Here is a 23,311-nt window from a genome sequence, read left to right as displayed (position 1 = left end):
TTCTATGCTAGATGAATATTCAAAAATCAACCAATACAACCTACCATATTAATAAGCTAAAGAAGAAAAATCACATAATCATATCACTCGTTAAGGAAAAAGCAGTGACAAAATTTAACACTCACTCATTTTTTAAAAATTCTCAAAAACTAGAAACAGAAGGAACATTGTCAACTTGCCAAAGAGCATTTACAAAACCAGTAGGTAACATCAAAAATAACAGTGAAAGTCTTAATGCTTTCTTCCTAAAATCAGGAACAAGGTAAGGATATTTACTCCAGGTTGGAAGTTCAAGGCAGGGAATAAGTCAAGAAAAGATACAAGGCATGTAGATCAGAAAGAAGAAACAAAATTACCCCTATTTTCAGATGACATTATCAAGTACAACATCTCAAGGAATCTACTCTTAGAACAAGTAAGCGAGTTCAGGGGCGCCTGGGTGGCTTAGTCGGTTAAGCGTCCGACTTTCGCTTAGGTCATGATCTCGCAGTTCGTGGGTTCGAGCCCCGCGTCGGGCTCTGTGCTGACTGCCAGCTCAGAGCCTGGAGCCTGCTTCAGCCTGTGACTCCCTCTCTCTCTGACCCTCCCCTGCTCACGCTGTCTCTCTCTCTCTCCTAAAAATAAATAAAACATTAAAAAAAAAGTTTTTAAAAAAAAGAACAAGTAAGCGAGTTCAGAAAGATTGCAGGATACAAGATCAACATACCCAAACCAATTGCATTTCTATATATTAAAGAATACATGGGCATCAAAATTCAAAATGCAATGTTCTCTATCATCACTAAAAATAAAATGAAACTTTTAGGTGTAAATCTAAACAAAAATGTATAGGATTTGTACAGTGAAAGCTACACAATACTGATAAAAGAAATTAAAGACCTAAACAAATGGAGAGACATAGTGGATGAGCTAAAAGACTCAAGATAGTAAAGATGTCAATTATCCCAACTGATACATAGGTTTAACACAATCCCTACCAAAAGCCTAGCAAGATTTTTCTGTGGGTATAGACAAGATAATGGTAAAACCTGTATGGAAAGGCAAAAGAGCTAGAACAGCTAAAATAATTTTGAAAAAGAAAGTGGGAGCAGTTTACCCTGTTTCAAAACTTATATTTTGTCACAATAATCAAGACTGCCACACTGGCAGAGGACAGACGCATAGATCAATGGACTGAGCAGAGAACCCTGAAACACAATCACACAAACGCGCCCATCTGATTTTTGACAAAAGTGTGAAAGTAACCTAATGGAAAAAAGACAGGCATTTCAGCAAAAGATACTGGAAAATTTGGACATCAATAGGCAAACAAAACAAAACAAGAAATCATGACCTGTCTTACACCTTATATACAATCAGCTCAGAGTGGATCTTCCAAGATGGAATTCAAAATGTAAAATACAGGCGCGCCTGGGTGGCTCCATCAGTTAAACGTCCAACATTGGCTCAGGTCATGATCTCACGGTTCGTGGGTTCAAGCCCCACATCGGGCTCTGTACTGACAGCTAGCTTAGAGCCTGGAGCCTGTTTCAGATTCTGTGTCTTCTTCTCTCTCTGACCCTCCCCTGCTCACACTGTCTCTCTTCTTTCTCTCAGAAATAAATAAAAACTTAAAAAAAATGTAAAATGTAAAATCACAAAACATTTAGGAAAAAAACATAGAATATCTTTAGAATCTAAGACAAGGCAAGGAGTTCTTTGATACCAAAGACCTCAATCTATAAAAGGAATAATTGATATGTGGATTTCTTCAAAACTAAAACTTTTACTCTGCAAGAAAAACCCTGTTAAAAAGAATGAAGACACAAGCTACACAATGGGAGAAAATATTCACAAACAACATAATCATCAAAAGACTAGTAGATAGGATATGTAAAAAACCCTCAACACTAAACAGTTAAAAAAATCAAACATTACAAATAGAAAATAAGAAAAGATATGAAGAGACATTTCACTAATGTATATATATGTACACATATATATATACATACATACATATATATGTATATATATATATGACAAACACATGAAAAGATTTCCAACATCACTAGCCTTGGGGAAATGAAAATTAATATCATACATACTTATCAGAATGGCTATAATTAAAAAGTGATGTTACCAATTACTGGCAAGCATGCAAAGAAACTGTATCATTCATATATTGCTAGTGGAAATGTAAAATGGTACAGTTTCTCTGGAAAATAATTTGCCAATTTCTTAAAAAATAAGCCTGTAACTTATACAACCCAGCAATTGCACTCCTGGCTATTTATGCCAAAGAAATGAAGACTTACATAAAACCTATACAAGAATATTTCTAGGTGCTTTATTTAAATAGCCCAAATCTAGAAAGAATCCAGTTGTTCTTCAATGGGGGGCTGTAGTACATTCATACCACGGAACACTACTTTTCAAAAGTAGTTCCTTAAAAAGAAACAAACTACTGACATACACAGCAACTGAATGAGTCTCTAAAGAATCATGCTAAGTGAAAAACACCAATTCTAAAGGCTACATAAAATATAGTTTTATTTATATAACATTCTTGAAATGACAAAATTATAAAAGTGGTTATCTGCTAAGTGGTTGCAAAGGCATTAGGGTAGGAATAGGTGTGGCTATAAAAGAGCAACACAAAGATCCTTTTGCTGGTGGAACTATTCTGTATCTTGACTGTATCAAGGTCAATAACCTGGCTGTAATATTGTACTATTGTTTTGCAAGATGTGACCATTATGGACAACTGGGTAAAGGATATGTTGGATCTCTGTGTATCATTTCTTACAATTGCATATGAATTTACCATTATTTCAAATAAAATTTTAATTTAAAACATCAACTAGAAGTCCTAGAAAGGAAGCTATTTTCTTTTTTTAATTTTTTTTAATGTTTTATTTATTTCTAGGAGAGAGAGAGAGAGACAGCGTGAGCAGGGGAGGGTCAGAGAGAGAGGGAGTCACAGACTCTGAAACAGGCTCCAGGCTCTGGGCTGGCAGTCAGCACAGAGCCCGACACGGGGCTCGAACCCAGGAACCGCGAGATCATGACCTGAGCGAAAGTTGGATGCTTAATCGACTAAGCCACCCAGGTGCCCCGAAAGGAAGCTATTTTCAACATTTACCACATAGGTAAATAAATAGGGTATCACAGAGCTGAAGACTGAGTTTAAGGATTCTCCCAGCACCCAAGACAGTGGTGACCAAAGAAACTGGTCCACCTTTATGGTTAAGCTGACATAACTGTTGTTGCATAATGTAAACCTGTTAATAACATATGGAGTGAAAATCCTGGATGACCCCAATTTGGGGAGGCGATGAAGAAGAGAAGATGACGAAAGGAAGGGGAACTATGGTAAGGTTCTTGTTTTGCCCAGGAGAAGGAGATAGGTACTGATTAATGCTAACCAGTGTAGGAGAATATAAATTCAAGTATATGTGCTTCAGGCGATAGAAAGCAGATTAGAATGTAGAAATCTCAAGCCATCAGGATGAAAGGGAACAAAGAAGAGAGAAGAAACTATATCTATCTAGTGAAGGGCAGAGAAGTAAAGAAACAGAAAGAGAGGAAAAGCAGGAAAAATAAGGAAACTAAGTAAGTTAATTAAGAGAAAGCAAAATATGGGAACAGATATAAACCTAAATATATCTGAAATCAGAACAGGTGTGAACATATCAAATTCCCTCTTTGAAGCAATTCTTAGATTGTACCAAAAAATATGTAAATAAAGACAAATACATGCTGCTTACAGAACTAAAGTTAAAAATAAAGGAATGAAAAATATATGAGGAAAGTGATCATAAAGTAACTTAGCAGATATGGCAATATTATTACCAGCCAAAGAACAATGAAAGGAAAAAAGAATGAAACAGAGAGGACTTTTATAGTGATTAAAGAAAGATTCATGACACCAGCAAGAGATGATAACATTTGTGTGCCTTGTAACATAGCTATGAAATTTATACACCAAAGACTGAGAGAAATCAACAAATCCACAGTCACCATGGAGACAAACATCCCTTCTCAGAAGCTGACCAGGCAGATAGAGGGCAAGACTCCCAAACCTTTGAATGAGCTTGATCAGGCCTACAGGTGACAGAGATGCCTACAGGCACTGAGGAGGCGGGACAAATGGCCAAGGTAGACGGGTCTGTCAAACTAGGCAGTGAGTGAGATGGAGGAACTGCTCTTTGAAGGAACATCCACCATTCCGGCTAACTGTTGCCATGAAGGAATGAGGTCCAGCATGGCCAGAGCTTCTGATTTTTCAAGAGAAACTCCAAATCTGTATCTTCCTATAAAATCCTTTAATTTGTAAATGCTTACTCAAGTTAAAAAACAAAACCAAACCAAACACTTGTGTCACACAAAACACACATATAGGCCAAGGCAATCTGTGGGCTCCCAGCTGCAACCTCTGATCTAACTTACATAGATTTTTGTACTCAATAAGCATAAAATAAAAATACTCTTGAAAAATCCATTGGAATATTTACAAAAATTGAACGTGCATTAGACCACAAAAAACACTCAACAAATTCCAAAAGGCAGAAATTATACTAAACAGTCTCTGATCTCAATGCAACAAAGTTAAAAATTAGCAACTAAAGGAGTGCCAAAAAAATCTATCTGGTTGGAAAAAAACTTAAATCCCTTATAAATAACTCTTGAGTTGAAAAGAAAAATCAAAGCTGAAAAAAATTATTCAGAAACAAATAACAGTAAGAACATTGTATAATTAAAGCCAGAGATAGGTAATAAGAAGAAAATATATAGAACATTTATTTACTTATGAGAGCACATCAAAGCCTGAAAACAAAGAACTACACATTCTTTTCAAGGAGCTAGTAAGAGACACAAGTAATAAACATTAAAAAGAGTTAATTAATAAAATTAATAAAAATTAGACTAATTGTCATTAGTCTAATCAGGGAAAAAAGGAACGATGCCACAGATAAGATTAGGAACAATTATAAGTATGACTGTGGAGGATATATCTTTTTAATTATAAGAATACAATATTAAATTTATAGGTCATAAATTTGAAAATATGGAGAAATGAATAATTTTGTATGAAAACTTAACTACCAAAATTTCCTCAGGGAGAAATAGAAAACCTGAATAGACTTAGTCCTTTGAAGAGTCACCCTGTCTGGTCAGATTGATTTTTCAGCCCTACCAACATTTAAGGAACCAGGCAATGTTCACAATATATGAACTGCTTCAGAGCACAGTAAAAGATGGAAAACTTCCTTACTCATTCTACAAAACCAGCATAACTCTGATACCCAAACTAGAGGCAGACATCACAAAACACAGTAGCTGTAGTTTAATCTATCTTGTAAACAAAGATTCAAAAACCACGTATAATACATTAACAATTGAAAATGGCAAGCAGTGTGTTAAATGAAAAGTACTCATAATCAAGTAGAATTTATTCTAAGAATGGAAGAATGAAATTTCCATTGTTAGGAAATCTATTAGTGTAATTTACTAAATTAAACATATTAAATAGTAAACTTGAAAAGCAATATAATTATCTCAGTAGCTGCTTTAAAAAAAATGTGACAGAAGTCAATAGACCCATTTCTGATCAAACCTCTTAGAAATATAGGAATATAAAAATCTCCTTAATTTAATAAAATTAATTACAGAAAACCTACAGAAGACACCTACAAATGGTACAATACTAGAAACATTCCTGTAGAAGCAGAAAATAAAACAACAAAACCTATAAACCACGACTATTTAATGTTCATCAGGAGTCCTGATACATTGAAATAAGACATGAAAAAGAAATGAGAGTTATTAAAGAGATAAAAACCACCATTACATTTACAGAGAGCTTTTATTTCCATCTGTCTGGAAAAGCCAAGAAAACAAAAAATAATAGCACCAATAGAGTTCATTAAGGTGGCCAGATACAAATATCCAACACAGACAAATCAATCATTTTCCTATATCCATTTCAATAATAACCAATTGAAAACATAATTTTTAAAAAAATCAACCTGGATATAAACCTAACAAGAAATGCATAAGATTGATATGAAGACAGTGATAACACTTTTAAATGATGTCAAAGAAGACCTGAATAAATAAAAACATACCATGTTCCTGGGTGGGAAGACTCAATATTGTAAAGATGTCAATTCTCCCCCAATTAATCTATAATTTCCATGCAATCCCAATCAAAATCCCAACAGGATTTTTTATGGAACTTGACAAGCAGATTCTCAAGTTCATCTGAAAGAGAAAATGTGCAAGAATAGCCAAGAAATTTTTGAAAAAGCATCATAAGAAGAAATTTGTCCTATAAATTATCCAAAAAAAATCCTTAAACTTTAATAATTAAAAGTGAGGTATTGCTTAGGGATTAAAAACAAATAGGCTAATGAAACTAATAGGATCAAGGTGGCATGTGGAGATCAGTAAATATTAACTATGGGGAAAAATAAAGTTAGATCTCTCCTTCACACCATGCACAGAAATAAATTCCATACAGATTAAAAAGTTAAATGCAAAAGACAAAGCCATAAAAATTTTAAGATGAGCTATTTTTAGAAGAAATAAAGGACAATTGATCTCTTATCTTGGGCTTTTCTAAGCAACAGCCCAAACCCAAGAGTCACAAAAATGATTAATCCAACAACAAAAAAGTTTGAAACAGATTTTTATTGAAATATTACATGTAGGGAAAAAAGGGCACAAATCAACAATGTACAACTTAAAACTTAAAAACTGAAAATTTCTCTGAAATGAAAGGGACTTCCAGTTAAACTTGGAGTACCCCCACTTTCCTCTCTGAAAACAACAGAGGTGACACATGCTTCTGTGATTCCCTAGGATTTATCATTTCTTTGTAAAGTAGGTGATGCACCTGAGGGCCTTATGACTGGGGCACGGGTGGCTGGGTCAGAGGTGGAGGCTGGTGGAGGGTGGGAGATGTTTCTTTACCATACTGCATTGCTTTCACAACAAAAATGAAAAGTCTATTATTTTAGAAACAGTGAGGTCTCACCAGGAACGACACATACACACACCATCTTTTCCAAGAACAGGCATTTTTTTGGTGGCATGGGTTGTTGAAAGAGAAAAAGTGAGAGTCAGCTCTGTCCCATCCCCACTGTGGTGAGCATTACATGAGTTAATGCTAATTCACGGTGAGGGGAGAGGAGCTCTTTAGTTACTGGACTGGCAGAAGAGAAGGATCTGGGTCCACAAACACCAAGTTCAAGTTCTCAGTGCCTGCAGCCTTGCTCCCTTCTCTGCTCCTCCTTACCCCTCACCCCCCATATTTTAGCATCTTACCGGCCTAGAGAGAAAGCCCTACCTACTCTGAAGCTAGTCATTATTAATAACCAGAAAGTGAGCAGCATAACATCTGTGCAACAATGCTGCAAGAAATAAGGGAAAAGGGGACATAACAAGTGAAAGAAAATGATAAATGTATAAACAAACATTTCTCCGTAATTTAATGAAAACGTAACTTCTCACTGAAGCAAGAGATCAAAGATATATAAAGATTTGATGAAGACATGACAAGACCAAAGAAAGGGGCCCAAAGTGTGTTCATCCTCAGGACAGAAAAAGAAGAAAAACATTAAATGAAAGCCTTGGGTCACCTGGGTGGCTCAGTTGGTTAAGTATCCAACTTTGGCTCAGATCATTATCTCACAGTTCATGAGTTTGAACCCCACATTGGGGTTCTGTGCTGACAATATGGAGTCTGCTTGGGATTCTCTCTCTCTCCCTCTCTCTCTGCCCCTGTCCTGCTCTCTCTCTCAAAATAAATACATAAATTTAAAAAAAAGAAAGAAAGAAATGAAAACCTTTATTGGAGTTTTCTCTAGGCAAAACGACCTTGGCAAAACTCCCAAAGATGTGGAGGACAAGCTTGAGAAAAACCAGAAAAAAAAAAACAATTAAAAAAAAATGAATAGGGATGCCTGTATGACTCAGTCAGTTAAGCGTCCGACTTCAGCTCAGGGTATGATCTCTTGGTTCACAAGTTCGTTCTGTGTCTCCCCTTCTCTCTGCCCCTCCCCCACTCATTCTTTCTCTCTCTCTCTCTCTCTCAAATATAAATGAGACATTAAAATAATAAAAAATAAATAAAATGGAAAAGAAACAATAAGTTCAATATGATTAGAAAGAAATATAGAAGTCAAGAAATAGAAATCCAATAGATGTATAAGTGGTATGCACGAAGACTAGAACTGCATACATAGAACCCAAAATATTCAAAACCTTAACAAGAAAATTTGCCTGAAATAAAAAAAAATACCCAGATCTTTTCAATAATATTAAATCCCAAGAACAGCTGCTATAGAATAATCCTTACCCACAGGTGGTCCAGCAAAGCTACTGGATTTCATGTTTAAAGAAAGAATTTTACACAAACCAAAAAGTCAAATCACCTACTGGGGAAAAATCATGTTGACCTCAAACTTGTCCAAACAACACTGAATCTAGGGGACAAGCAAGGGGATGTTTGCTAAGTTCTATAAGGATATAATAGATAGCACAGATACGATTCAAGTGTAAAGGCAACCTTTGGGCATTCTCAGAGATGAAAGAACTAGGGAGAGACAGCACCTGTCAGACTTTCCTGAAAAACATTACTCAGTGACAAAATTCAGTGAACAAAGAGATGAATCAAAATAGATAATTCGGGAATGGAGGGGTGCCTGGGTGGCTCACTTGGTTAAGTGTCAGACTCTTGATTTTGGTCTGGGTCATGATCTCAGGGTTCAGGGGATTGAGCTCTGCATCGGGCTTTGCGCTGACAGCACAGAGCCCAATTGGGATTCTCTCTCTCTCTCTTTCTCTCTCTGCGTCTTCCTTGCTTCATGCATTGGTGCTCTCTCTCTCTCAAAATAAATAAATAACTTAAAAAAATAATTCAGGAATGGAGATGCTGCGCTGAAAATGATGGTGGTGAACCAAGACTGAGCAAGTGTAAGAATCACAGTGACAGATGATTATCATCAAACCCTGACAATGTAGGGACAATGAGAAAAATCTGAACCAAAGTATGAGGGTGAGAATGTGAGAAGAAACTGAAGTGCTAATATTCTAATATGGGAAACATGTAATTTAAAAAAAAGTAACCCTAGACTCTTAAGGATTTTCATAATCTCGGTTTTCTTTAAAAAAAATCTTAGAGGATTATTTGAGAAAATATTTCATCATAGTGAAGCAATTCCTTCATTTCAAGTTAAGTTTGTTTTCCTTCTGTTAAATTCACAGAAGTCAAATTAGGCATTAGAAAAGTAACTTTGGTCTCTTAAAGATTTTTACATCTTGGGTTTTGTTTTGTTTTTACTAACTGATAAGGGCTATTCGAGAAAATAATTCATTACAATGAAATGTTTATGTGAAGTTCAGCAATGTCTTCAAGTTAAGTTTCTTTTTCTTCTGTTACATTTACATCAATCAAATTAAGCATAAAATTAAACATTAAACAAATAAAGTGTAAACATAAAATCTGGAGTCCAGCAATTATTCAATTTAATTGCTGTTGTGTTATGTTTGTGTAAGATTAAGCTATATTATTTCAAGCTATATATATTTTACTAAAAACAAATATAGAATGATCAAATGTGAGTGAAATCATAGTCATCCACACACTGTCCATTCATCTATCTATCTGTATGTATGTTTTTTTTAAGTTTATTCATTCATATACTTTGAGAGAGAGAGAGGGAGAGAGAGAGAGAGCGAGAGCATGAGAAGGGGAGGGGCAGAGAGAGAGAGGGAGAGAGAGAATCCCAAGCCTGATACCAGAGCTCAATCTCACAAACCATGAGATCCTGACCTAAGTGGAAATCAAGAGTCAGATGCTTAATTGACTGAGCTACCCAAGTGCCCCTGTATATACGGTTTAAAGATTTCTGTCAAAGAGTAGATGTAAAGACCTGGGACCTGGATCCAGTTTGGTCTGATCTTGAGCAAATTTCTTAGTCTCTCTGGCCCTCATCAGTAAAATGTGGACAACAGCAACATCTATAACACAGTGTTTTATGGAGGTTATATAATTTAATACATATAGAGACCTTAGATCAGTGCCTATTATTTAGCAAACATTCTGTAAGTACTGGTTATTCTTATTTTCACCAGGATCTCGATATTTTACCTTCTTTGTGTTCTTCCCTACTTTGATAAATTATTACATATATTTTGGAGTTATCTTGACTTATGAGTAACAATATTATTTTAAAGATGTGAATTAGATCCACTAATTCTTTCATTTGATTTAATCATTTTAATGTGATAGAACATACAAGAAATGTACAATTTTATGAATAACGTTGGTGGAAAAAGTTACTCCATTTGTATAAATATTTATATATATTAATATTTATAATATTATTGTTTAAATATTAGGAGTCCATCTGTGATGACTTTAAATGATATTCACAAATGCTTTGACACTTTTTCATTCAAAAGGTGCAGCCTAATTTCTCTCCCCTTGAGTATATGTTAGACTTAACGATCCATTTCTAAAAAACAGAGTATGACTGAAGTGATGGTATGTGACCTCTAAGACGAGGTCATAAAAATCATTGCTGCTTCCGGAACACGTGGGTGGCTCAGTTGATTAAGCCTCTGACTCTTGATTTCGGCTCAGGTCATGATCTCACAATTTGTGAGTTTGAGCTCCACATCAGGCTCCGTGCAGACAGTGAAGAGCCTGCTTGGGAATCACTCTCCTCCTCTCTCTCTGCCCCTCCCCCACTTGTACTCTCTCTCAGAAATAAATTAAACTTTATAAAATATTGCTGCTTCCTCCTCTCTTTTGAATCACCTTAAGTGAATGAAGCTAGCTTCCATGTTATCGGGATGCTCTGAGAACCCTATGGAGAGGTGCACATAGTGAGGAATCAAGGACTAATGGCTCCTGCCACCAGCCAGCAAGGAACTGGGACTCCAGCCAACAGCCAAACAAGTGACACGTTTTGGAAAGACGTCCTCCAGCCCCATCAAGCGTTCGGACTACAGTCCCAGCCAACAGCTTGAACGCAACCTTATGAGTGACCTTGAGCTCCTATCTCTGCTAGATAACAAATGTTTGTTGTTTAAGCAGCTACATTTTGCAGTAACTGTCAGGCAGCAATAGATCCCTAATACACCATCTATTTGGTAAAGAAATATAAACCACAAGCTTTAGTTCTATCACACAAATTCCTCTAAAAAGAATAATTATAAATTCTCAACAAAATATTTATTAAATAGAAATGCAACTTTTTAAGGTCATTGGAGAGCAACCAGAAGAAAGCAGCAGCAGGCAGGGGATTCAGTTCTTGAAAGAAGGGAACTATATTAGGTATGATGCAAGTTTATATAACCTTTCTTCTGGGGAACTCCCCACTTCTCTTGGTATGGAGAGGCTAGAATTCAAGCAGGAAAGTGCAATCTAACTCTCCTGGGGAGTCATGGGATAGAGTTTGGGACTGCTAGGGCAGCTGGAAGCTGAGATAAATCTCAGAAAGAAGAGAGCTACAGAAGAGGACATATAAACTCCTCTTCAAACACTTGGCTGACCCCTGAACTAAACATATTTGGGAAATACTCGAAGAAGTTCAGGAGGAAAAGAACAGCTGGAGGCTGAACAAGCTGAGCAGATACTTTAGCTGCTGCCCATTGTAGGGGAATCAATTTGGAGTTGGAGTCTCACCAAATGAGAGGTCTTAAACATTTTAGTCTTTCCACTGAAATGCCAAAAGGGTCGTGATCTAAGAGTAAAGACCATGTGGTTGGGATAAAGAATTTTCCCTAAGGCTAAGGTCAAATCAGAAAGAGAACAACCATAAAAATTTTAATAATCAGGGGTGCCTGGGTGGCTCAGCTGGTTGAGCATCCAACTTTGGTTCAGGTCATGATCTCATGGTTCATGGGTTCAAACACCATGTCAGGCTCTGTGCTGACAGTTCAGAGCCTGGAGACTGCTTCAGATTCTGTGTCTCCCTCTCTCTCTCTGCCTCTCCCCTGCTTGCACTTTGTCTCTCTCAAAAATAAATATTAAAAAATTAATAATCAAACCATCACAAGTTCAAGTTGAGCCGACTGCTAGAAACTCTACAGTATTCAAAGATCATAGAATGCAGTATCTACAATGTAGCACAACAATGTCTAGTGTACACTAAAACTTTACTAGCCACGTGCAAAGGTATAGGAGCATGTGACCCCATTCCTAACTCAATCATTAGAAACACCCACAAATAACCCAGATATTGGATATTGGAATTAGTAGAATAAGACTTTACAGTAACTCTTACAAGTTTGTTAAAGAATCTAAAACAAAAGAAATAATGGGTGAAGAGAAGAAGAATCTCAGGAAAAATTTGGAAACAGTAAGAAAATGTCAAATGGAATTTGACAAAAGAAAGGTACAAGATCTGAATGTTTAAAAAAAAATCATTGGATGGATTTAACAACAGACTGGACACAACAAAAGATAATATTAATGGACCTGAAGACAGTGCAATAGAAATCATATAATTTGCAACACACGGAGAGAAAGGGCTTAAAAAAATGAACACAGCCTCAATAACCTGCAAGGTGTATCAAGCAATCTAACAACTATAATTACTGCCCAAAGAGAGGTTAGATAAAATATGGTTGAAAATTTTTTAAATAAACAATGGCAGAAATTTTTCCACATTTGATTTAGACCAAAAAATAAGAACAAGCCACTAGGAAGCAAAGCAAACCTCAAGCTAGATAAACGTGAAGAAAATTATACCAAAGGGCATTGTAGTCACAGGCAATGCACAAATAGAAAAAAATAAAAAGAAATCACATTCCATAAAGAGGAAACAACAGGGATTACAACTGACTCATCATCAGAAACAATGAATGCCAGAAGACAATGGAAGAACATTTTTTTTAAATGTCTGAAGAAAAACCTGTCACCTTAGAATTCTGTATGCAGCAAAATTTCTTTCAAAAATGAGAATAAGGGGCACCTGGATACTCATCCAAAGTGTCTGACTTTGGTTCAGGTCATGATTTCACAGTTCGTGGGTTTAAGCCCCACGTTGGGCTCAGGGCTGACAGCTCAGAGCCTGGAGCCTGCTTTGGATTTTGTGTCTCCCTCTCTCTCTCTTCCCACTCCCCTGCCCCCTGCTTGTGCTCTGTCTCTCTCTTTCAGAAATAAACATAGAAAAAAATAAAAAATAAAAAGAAATAGGGGGTGCCTGGGTGGCTCAGTTGGTTAAGTGTCCAATTCTTGATTTCAGCTCAGCTCATGATCTCATTTTGTGAGATCAAGCCTTGAGTTAGGCTCTACACTGACAGCATGGAGCCTGCTAGGGATTCTCTCTCTACACCCCCCCACCCCCTGCTTCCTGTTTGCATGTGCGTGCTCTCTCTCTTCCTCTCTTTCTCAAAATAAATAAACTTAAAAAAATGAAAATGAAATAAAGACGCTTGCAGATAAATGCTGACATAAACTGTCACCAGTACACCTGCACCTCAAAAAACATGAAAAGAAATTCTCAAGCTAAAGAAAATTTGAAACCAGACAGAAATCCAAAGCTAGAAAGTGAGGATGAGCACTGGGAATGGTAAATAGGTAGGCAAGTGTATTCCTTGTCATTAATATCTTCAAGTCACCTGTTTAAAGCAAGACTAACAATGTGTATGGGTTTATGACATATGAAGTAAGACATAAAAACAACAGCACAAAGGATGAGAGTGAGCGTGAATTCAAATAATCTGTTTTAGGTCATGCATGATACATGGAATAGTATACTAGTAATTCCAGATAGATTGGAATGAGCTAGGATATATATTATAATCTCTTGAATAACAGTGGAAGGAAGGAAGGAAGGAAGGAAGGAAGGAAGGAAGGAAGGAAGGAAGGAAGGAACGAAGGAACGAAGGAAGGAAGGGCGGGCAAGGTCATGGTCAGTTCCATGGGCATCTCAGAGAAACTCTATGGTATGCAGACTCAGAGAGGGAGTCTGTTAGGGGTGCCTGAAGGTTGCCCTGTCCAGGGGTGGCTGCCTGAGTACAAGCATCTTTGGAGACATAGCTATCACAGGTTCCCTGGGTCAATGCCAGCCCCACCCCATGGTCCTTAACCCTATGAGGCACACTCCATGCTGCAGATCCTATTTTGTCACCCGCACTTCCTCACTCCCAGTTGAGTCCTATCGTGCTGAGTTTGTGCTGTATCCTCATCCTTCTTCCCTTATCAGTGCTTGTCCTGCCACGCTTGGGACCCCCTGTCTGCCTCTGTCATGTCAGTACTTGGTCCCATACTATCTTTTGGGTTCGCACTGTTCATCCCAAAAGACACACAGAGCTCCTGGAGGTCCCAGATTGTGTCAGTCTTATCCTTATTCTCCCCGAGTGGTCAGCATGGTATTATATTGTACAGTTCATGCCCAAAGATATTAAATGAGTAATTAAAATAGATTCCTGTCCCCAAGCCCTGGTCATAGAAATGGTCTCTTCAGAATTCAGGCAACTTGGGTATACAATTTTGCAGTGAGTATGAGTACTCTCTCTCTAAGTATGAGCAAATCTCTACAAGTAAGAACAAATCATATTCATGTGCACTTTCTCTGGAGGTTCTTTACCTCTGTAACTACACTTGCTGCTCATTGCAGCCCACAACATAGGTGTTACCTACCTACCTGACTCCAGAACCCTCTAAACCAGCACTTCTCAAACTGTCATTTGTTATCACACCCTCTAGAGATTTTATCATAATGTAGATCCTAACTCAATAGGTCTGGGATGGGGGCTAGGATTCTACACTTCTAATAGCTCCCAGAGAATCTCAATGTTACCAGTCTAGGGTCTTTGGGAGAGCAGGGCTCAGGCAACCTCAGAGGTGGGGTCTACCTCTCACTCAGAGCAACACAAATCACTTTTTTTCCTGCTTCTGAGTTCCAGAAGGGGGAATGGAGTTGCTCAGAGGCTCCCTGCAGACTGAGCCCTGAGCCAATGCTTTCATGCATGGCATCTCACTTCATCTCTGTAACAGACCCGGGGGGGGGGTGTTCAGCTGACTCCTTGCCATTCTTCCCCCACAGGTGAAGGAACCGAGGCTCAGAGAGGTTACATTAGTTGTCCAAGCACATACAGCTAGTGGGCAGTAGGAGTGGGGTCAGGACCAGGGTCAGCCTGGTCCTACAGCTTATGGAGAGACTTCTTAGGAGCATTCATTCATCAGAACCTCCAGGAAGAACTTAAAACATCTCAACATATATCCACAAAGGAGCGTCCAGGTGACAGAAATTCCAGATTTGGTCTGCAGGACATACCTTGGTGATTAATGCTGTCATAAAATGATAAATCCCAGCTACTTCAATGATTTCCAAGGGAAAGGGCAGGCAGGGTGTACTAGTTAAGTAAAAGCTGAGGACTCTCTTTGCAAAATTCAAGAAGTTCCCTAAGGACTGGGTGATCCAGAGAACCCATGGCCTAACCTCCCCACCTATGTGGCTCATAGTAGACTTGAGGGGTCAAAAGCAAAAAGCAAAGTTGCCCCAGCAAAGGCAAAGCAGCAGGGAAGGCAGTACCCCAGGAAGGTAGTATCCTCTCATGCCTGCTGAGTGAGTATGAGCACCTCCAAACTGAGAGTCCCACGTGAGGACAGTGGTGCCCCCAAACCATCTGGATGGTCAAGGACCATTCACACTCGTGGTCTACACCTGCTCAGTTCCCAGTCATTTCATTACCTCCGAGTACTTGTTGACTGCCAGTCTGAACTGTCAAACTGCCAGGCTCGGGTGGGGAAGGCAGACTGTTCCCAAGCCTTCTCCTAGCAAGGGAGGTTTGACTCACAAATGGAGAAGCCCAACAGCAGAGGGAGAAACACCTGGAGTCAACAGCAGAGGGAGAAACACCTGGAGTCAGACTCTACTCCTTAGAGGGACTTGGAAGAGCCGACCCCTGTTCCCTGTTGTGAACAAGATGTGGGGGGGGGGGGGGGGCAGCTGCATTCAGGGGACACTTCATGAAGCAGAGTGGCCATGAGCTGCCCATAAGTCATGGATAGACTGAGTCAAAGGGAGAGGCACGGAGAGTTCTTTGTGGTGATGGGAAGAATGGTCCAAGTCCAGGCATAAAATGGGAAGAGCATGTGTGACTGGGGGACACTATGACAAATGACTTCTGACTAATGCTGAGTGGGCAGGAGAAGTGGGCCAGCAGGTTCAAGCAGGAGTTGGGGCCAAGGAAAGGCCTTAGTCCCAGGTAAAAACGATACAGTGTGTTGTGAAAGTGACAGGAAGCCACCACAGGACTGTGAGTGGGAGGGAACCAACATGGTCTGGTTGGCCATGGTGAGTCAGGCTAGCGCAATTGGAAAAGAGGCAGCAGGTGCCTTTCTGGTGGCTTTTCACCCCAGACAGTGAGCAATGCCTCTGCCTCCAGCCCCAGGCATTGGGTGCTGGCTGCATGGCGGTGGCACACTGCATGAGGCTTCAGGCCGTGGCCAGGCCAAGGCCAGAGGCCCAGCTGCTGAGACCTTTGGGGAGGGACCCCCGCACCCCTGCGGCGGGCCCTGCGGCTCCCAGGCTGCGCACTCCCGGGCCTTACCTCCTATTTTTGCATTGTACGCTATGCCCACGATGCAGTACGAGTTGTTGGCTGAAGCGGCGACCTCTCCCGCGCAGCGGGTGCCATGTCTGAAGCAGAGCAGAAAACAGAGTCAGGCCTCAGCCCCCTAGTTCGTATTGTATTCGGTGCCCAGTGCAGGTCTCCTACAAGGACAGTCAGTTATCCCTACATGCGGATGTGACACGAAAGCCTACATCCTGCCTCCTCTCAACTCCACCACCCCCTCTCCCCCAGTGGCTGGCTTGTCCAGGAGGGAGTACCAGGCCAGGCTTTGCACAGACTGAGGATGGTCCTGTCCCTGCCACAGCGCCAGGCGAACAGGACCTTCCCGTCACCCAGCAAAGGGCAAGCACTTGCTCAGTATGGCTCTTCCCTGTAACCCCCAGGCTGAAGTGAGGGCTCCTGCTCCCAACACCCAGGGTCCCTGGGCTTCCCCCATCCAGAGCTATGCGTTTCACATTGCTTTTGGCACATTGCGGGTGTGGTGTAAACATCTGCCTGGCTGATGGGACAGAAGCAAGCACAAATGTGTTCCCTGTGTACCTCTCACCTCCAGAGAGCCCTCCCACCACCTCCATGGCTATTTAAGGCAGAGTTGAGCAAGAACGCTCTAAATTGGATGCTCAACAGTAGCAGAGGGACTATGAAGAAATCACCAGAAAAAACAAATTGCTTTCCTCAGTAATGACCACATTTTCCAATGTGCTGCATCGAGGCAATTCCTCTGGCAGAGGCCAAAATATGGGAGAGTTTAAACAACACATCTTCAAAGAGAGTCCACTGGGGATGAGAATCATTGATTCAAATTTAAAACTCCCTTTTAAAAGAGTCCTAGGTCTGCGTGCTGACCTTCCAGAGGGTCATTTGTCCTTCCGTGGACCTCGCGTGTCCCCATGGCCAGGGCTGTTCACAATGTCACAGAGCTCTGTGTCTCACGCAGATTCAGTCCTGCCCTTCATGGGTCACTGCATCGCATCTGGATCATTCCTCCCTGCCCCCTTGATGTGTGGTGGGGAAATGAGGCTCCCTGCACCCCAGGCATGCTCACTGCTGAGCAGGAAGGGCACCTTGGGACGTGAGGCAGGGAAGCAGCCTGCAGGGCTGGGGCCTCCGCGGGCTCTGGGGAGCTCTGTGTCTGTTGTGTTGAACACATCAGCCTGGCCGAGGCACTCCGTGTAGCACAGAGTGGGCACCAGTATTTGAACCTCCCCAGGGACTCTACAGAGAAGCAAAATACTATATGGAGGGAGAATGCACCTTGGCAAGCGTCATGTCAGCAAGGGGAGGAAAGAAAAGGGCTTTTGTTCTTTTCCTCTAAATATTTTTGGAGGAATAGTAAGAGCTCAGGGCATGGGGCATGCTAGCAGACAGAAGGCAAGCAGGACACAGCAAAGTGAACTTCGAGAACCAAGTTTGTGAAGCTGGACTCTACCCCCAGGACTGCCACTTACAGCACACATGTCACCTATCTCTCCAGACCCTGCTGCTTCCATTTGCCAAGTAGCAAGAACAACCAGAAGACTGCACACCCATCCAGGGTATGCAGTATGCATCCTTCACCTGTCCGCCAGCCCCGCCTACAACCCTGGAAGGTAGGGAGTGCCGTCTCCACTGCAAAGTCTCTAAGGAGCCACACAGCCAGGAATGGTAGAGCTGAGGTTTGAACCCAGATTTATCCAACATCTCTCTCATAAGGTCACAGATGGCGACAAAAACGTTCAGGCATGTGACCTCTGTGCTCCAACAGGCCCAACTGCTGTCTTAAAACAATGGGTCACGGAGCCCATTAGATTTAAGGGTTATTCCTTTCAAATATCCCGACAAGGTTGGAAACAGGAGCAGTGTTGGCCAACATCCATTTCTAGCCAAACATCCCTTTCTTGCTTCTTCCCTAAGACGCCAAGTCCACAGAAGCTGTCTTGGGCCTGAAGGGCTGTACCGGGTGTGGCTTCTGGCTCCTGGGTAAGCCCCAGATACCACCAGCCAGGCAGCCCCACCACCCTTCTGGAATCCCTGGTGGGGGCCAATTCAATAGTGATTCTGCAGGGAGAGGGACAGGCATGTAAGGAAAGAGGAGACAAAGTGACATACTTATTTTCATTGCTGGCATCATATCGTGGGGATGGGTCATAATCATTTCCGTTGACATCATAGCTGGCGTAGGAATCCTAAGAGATGAAATCTTAGTGATTGAAGGGAAACGGCATAGCATGCTTTAAATGTTTTTTATGCCGCTATTAGAAAGTTAGAGAAAAACATATACTTGGTACTCTCTTATGATAACTATCATCTTACACATATTTTTTATTGTGGTAAAATGTACACAACAAAATATACCACCCCAACCATTTTAAAGTATAAAGTTCAATAGCATCAGATTTTAATGGTCACACAACATCACCACCATGCATCCTTGGATGTCTTCGTCTTGCAAAACTGACACCCAGCACCCAACAGACACTAACTCACACCTCCCTCAGCTCCTAGGAACTCCCACCCTACTGTCTGTCTTTATGAATTTGACTTCTCTAGGTGCCTCAGATAAGCAGAATCATACAGTATTTGATTTTGTGTGTGTGACTGGCTTCTTTCTTTTTTTTTTTAAGTTTTTATTTATTTATCTTGAGAGAAAGAGAGAACAAGCAGGTGAGAGGCAGAGAGAGAGCAAGAGAGAGAATCCCAAGCAGGCTCTGCACCTACAGAGCAGAGCCCAGCTCGGGGTTTGAACTCATGACCCATGAGGTCATGACTTGAGCTGAAATCAAGAGTTGGATACTTAACTGACTGAGCCACTCACCCAGATACCCCTGTTTCTGGCTTATTTCACTGAATTCCTCAAGGTTCATCCATTTTGTAGTATGTATTAGAATTTTCTTCATCTTTTACTTCTAATATGTATGTCTTTGTATATTCATAATCATAGCACTCATATAATTTCATATCTTCCTTCTAAAACACATCATAAAAGCTCTCAATTGTTGACTTCAAAACTGTCATTTTTAAAGGCTACATAACATCTATCAAACAGATATGACATGGTTGACTTACCTGTTGTTAGGCACTCAGGTTCCTTAGAATACTGAATGCATTCATCATACTCACTATGTGCCAGGCTCCCTTCTTGACATTTGTGAAGGCATTTAATCCTTACAATAACCTGATGAGATGCCATTTACAGACAATGACACTGAGGCACAGAGAAGTGAAGCAACTTGCCCCAGGTCTCAGAGCTAATCAATTGCAGAGTCACAATAGGAACTCAGAAAACCTGGTCCAGAGCCCAGGTTTCAATCATGTCCTGTTTCACGTTGCTCATGTTAGTATGATGATCATCTCCACACGTGTTTTTCTGAACTCTTTAGGATCTATTCCCAGAAGTCCATATGACTCCTCAAATATCTGAACAAATCCTTCTGTGAAATCCTGGGCGCCAGGAGGCAGAGGGAAGTTTGTTTCAACAACCTTTCTCAATGTGTTTTTCTGTATTTGTTTGTTTGTTTAGAGTGTGAGGGAGGGAGGGGCAGAGGGAAAGAATCTTAAGCAGGTGCTATGCTCAGCGTGGAGCTCAATGCGGGGCTCAATCTCATGATGGTGAGATCATGACCTGAGCTGAAATCAAGAGTCTAACACTTAACCCGGGTGCCATTCTGTAGTGTTTAATACAATGAGTGAGGGGAGAGAAATGGCACCTTATGGCTTTTAAAATTTGGATTTGTTTGATGACTAACATGGTTGAATATCCTCCCACATTCCTGGGCTTGACTTACATAATTTGGGGCCAGGTCGGGGTGATTCCTCTCTATGCCATCATCAAGGATGGTGACCACCACGTTTTTGCCCGTGTAGCCCTTCTTCCACGCTGCCTGGACGTTCATTTCTGATCGGCAGCGGCTGCTCTTGTCACCACAGTGCTGTAGGAACAGAAGACACAAAGCCCCCCCCCCAGCATGGGAACTCCTTGAGCCCATACTGTGGCATGAGATCGACATACCATACCGTGTAAGTGCAGCAGGGATGCACTTACTCATGCAAGTAAACAAGGAGAAACACTTCCCTGTCCCTCAGCAGAGAGCCTCTTTCTCTCATCCATTTCCAGGAAGTGCTCCACATGCTTTTCCTTTACCTGGCAATCTACCTGCCCGTTTTCCTTGGGGATCATCTTCCTTTTGGGGGGCTCTCATCTTCACTATTAGTCCTGAGCTTGTCGTAAACCACTCCCCTGCTCAAGGACTCCCCCACCACCCCCTGGGTACTTTCATATAATTTTTAAAAAATTTCACGAGAAAGTATATGCTACCCAGTCTTAAAGCAGGGGTTTTACACGGATGTGAAATGTGCCTGTTTCAAGTTGTGGTGAGAATTTAGCTTTGCTGGGGGAAATGAACCCATCTCAGGAATACAGAACTGCCAGTGCCCTGAGGGCAGCGAGGCCCACACTCTACTCACCATGTACCACATGTTGGACCAAATTGGGTCGTTGAAATAGAGGGCCTGAGGGTCGCTTCGCACCTGCCTCTTCACCCTGCGTTTAACTTCTTGTTGTTGGAGCCATTTCACCTGGTGGGGATAAATAAGGTTACTCTTTAAAGAGGATCACAGGTGTCCTTTTTCATGAATATATGTGGCATAGGGGTCTTGGATGGTAAACACCAAGGGGACATTTCCACTTCGAGGTGACAATATTTAAATCCAAGAACTCATCTGTGTATGTAGCAGGGGAAACAGTGCTGCTCTCATAGGTTTTGAAATCATTCTACTAAGAAAAAAAAAAAAACAAAATAAAAACAAACAAAAAACAAACAAACAAAAAGACGTGAGATGGCCAGCAAATTTGCTGGTGACCCTTGTCCTGAATATGAATAGGAATTCCATGTATGACGATGGAGAGAGCGGAGCAATTGATCAAATTGGCAGCTGGAAGCAAGATATTCTACAGAAAGGACAGTAAATTACAGTAATCCATACAGTGGAATTTTTAGCAGCCACCAGCGACATGGTATCAAAACAAGCACGGATAAAAATCTAGAAAGGGGTACAGCAAAACATTAACAGCAGCAATTCTTTGGTGGTGGTGTTATTGCTAATTTAAAATTTCCAAATTATTTTCAGGGTTTTATAAATCTTCATTTGGCATGACTTGCCTGCACCACCAAGGAAAATAATTTGAGAGGGAGTACACTTGGTATTTAAGAGCAGGAATCCAGGAGCCTGGTTGCCTAGATTCAAAACCCAGTCCCATACTCACCAGTGGTATGATTTAGAGTGATCTGGTAACCTCCCTGGCCTCAGTTTGCTCATTTGTACAATGGGCATCATAATGGGTTGTCATGAGTGGGCACTGGCATATGAACTGGTGTACATAAACTGCTCACATCTGTGTGTGTGTGTTGTGTGTGTGTGTGTTTAAGAGTTCTTCAAGGTAGAAGAGTTTTGTCTGTTTGTTTGTTTGTTTGTTTTTAACTTTTAAAAGATCATGGGGAAAAGAATTCCCATGCCCTGAGGTGAAACATTTTCCTGGTCCTGCTGCCACGGTCCAGCCTGATTCAGTAATGGCTCCCTCTGGGGCTCAGTCTGGTGCTAGGGTGGAGACAGCTCTTGGGAGTCTGTGCTCTATTTGGGGGCCCTCACCAAGCAGCCCAGAGTGTGATGCAGGCTCTGAGGTAGCTGATGGTGGCACAGGGCAGGGAAGGTGGAAGGAGGAAGAAAGGGGGGGTAGCTTCAAGGGTGGGGGCAGTAGAAGCTGAGGGTGACTTGGAGGCCAGGCAAAGCTGGTCACACTCAGCCCCAAGGGTCCCACAGGGCATGGGAGCCACACCCAAGGCAACTCTTAAGGGCATAAAAGCACCCAAGGGTAGAGGGATAAGATACTCCCCTCAGACCTCTCTTGGCCTCGATTTCCCCACATTGTCCTGAGGGAGGAAAGCAGAACGGCCCCATACACAGCCTCACATTTAAGGGTGGGCATTGATCTGCAAGGCAGCCTCAGTGGACAGGACAAAATGCTCAGGAAGAAGTACCACCGCTAATGCACTCTGTCCATGAGACTCCAGTAGACCAGGCTCCTTAGAAACACCACAGACAGGGGAACCTGGGTGGCTCAGTCAGTTAAGTGCCCAACTCTTTGTTTCAGCTCAGGTCATGATCCCACTGTTTGTGAGTCTGAGTCCCACACTGGGCTCTGTGCTGATGGTGCAGAGCCTGCTTGGGATTCTCTCTCTCTACCCCTACCCTGCTTGCGCTCTCCCCCTCTATCTCCAAATAAATAAACTTAAAAATTAAAAAAAAAAAAAAAAAAAGAAACACTACACATAGATCAAAAACAATTTCAGACCAGGTTCTAAAACTAACTCCACCCCAAGTCCTAGATAATGTATAATTGCCATGGAGATATTTCTATGGAAACTATACAATAAGATATTTTGCTCATGACACTCTGATGGCATTTTGCAACTTCCCCAGGTATCACTGCCTGGACCAGAAAGACTGACTTGGTATAAAATACCTAAGGTAATATTTCCTAATCTGTTAAATATCCCATTACAAAATACAGTGTTAGGTATCCCACTGATGGCTCCAAGCTCACTGGGATGTTCCCATCCAGCTTGCCCCGCTGACGCACCACCCATCTTGCTAACATCTTACTAATATCTAGCACCTTCCAACTTCTGGTCACTAGGCCCCACCTCCAGTTACAGAGGAGGAACTGAACTTTCTTCCAAGCCCGAGTGGGTGA

The 23,311-nt window shown here is 41.2% G+C and overlaps 1 protein-coding gene across 2 annotated transcripts in view; it reads right to left on the bottom strand.

Annotated features, from left to right (window-relative positions):
- The window catches only part of PCSK6 (proprotein convertase subtilisin/kexin type 6), a 193,040-nt gene that overhangs the window by 106,468 nt on the left and 63,261 nt on the right, over positions 1–23,311 (bottom strand). For both annotated transcript variants that reach the window (XM_039235060.1, XM_039235061.1), the window contains exons 3-6: positions 21,025–21,135; positions 20,346–20,489; positions 18,670–18,746; positions 16,558–16,646 (exon numbers count right to left, since the gene is read on the bottom strand). In XM_039235060.1, coding sequence (XP_039090991.1) covers positions 16,558–16,646; positions 18,670–18,746; positions 20,346–20,489; positions 21,025–21,135 — 421 coding nt within the window. The remainder of the gene's footprint in view (positions 1–16,557; positions 16,647–18,669; positions 18,747–20,345; positions 20,490–21,024; positions 21,136–23,311) is intronic.

This window comes from Hyaena hyaena, unplaced genomic scaffold, assembly GCF_003009895.1.
Source record: "Hyaena hyaena isolate Hyena2069 unplaced genomic scaffold, ASM300989v1 scaffold_95, whole genome shotgun sequence".
NCBI classification, from domain to species: domain Eukaryota; kingdom Metazoa; phylum Chordata; class Mammalia; order Carnivora; family Hyaenidae; genus Hyaena; species Hyaena hyaena.
The sequence above is the reverse complement of the archived record's forward strand: the minus strand, read 5'-3'. Positions and strand labels throughout refer to the sequence as shown.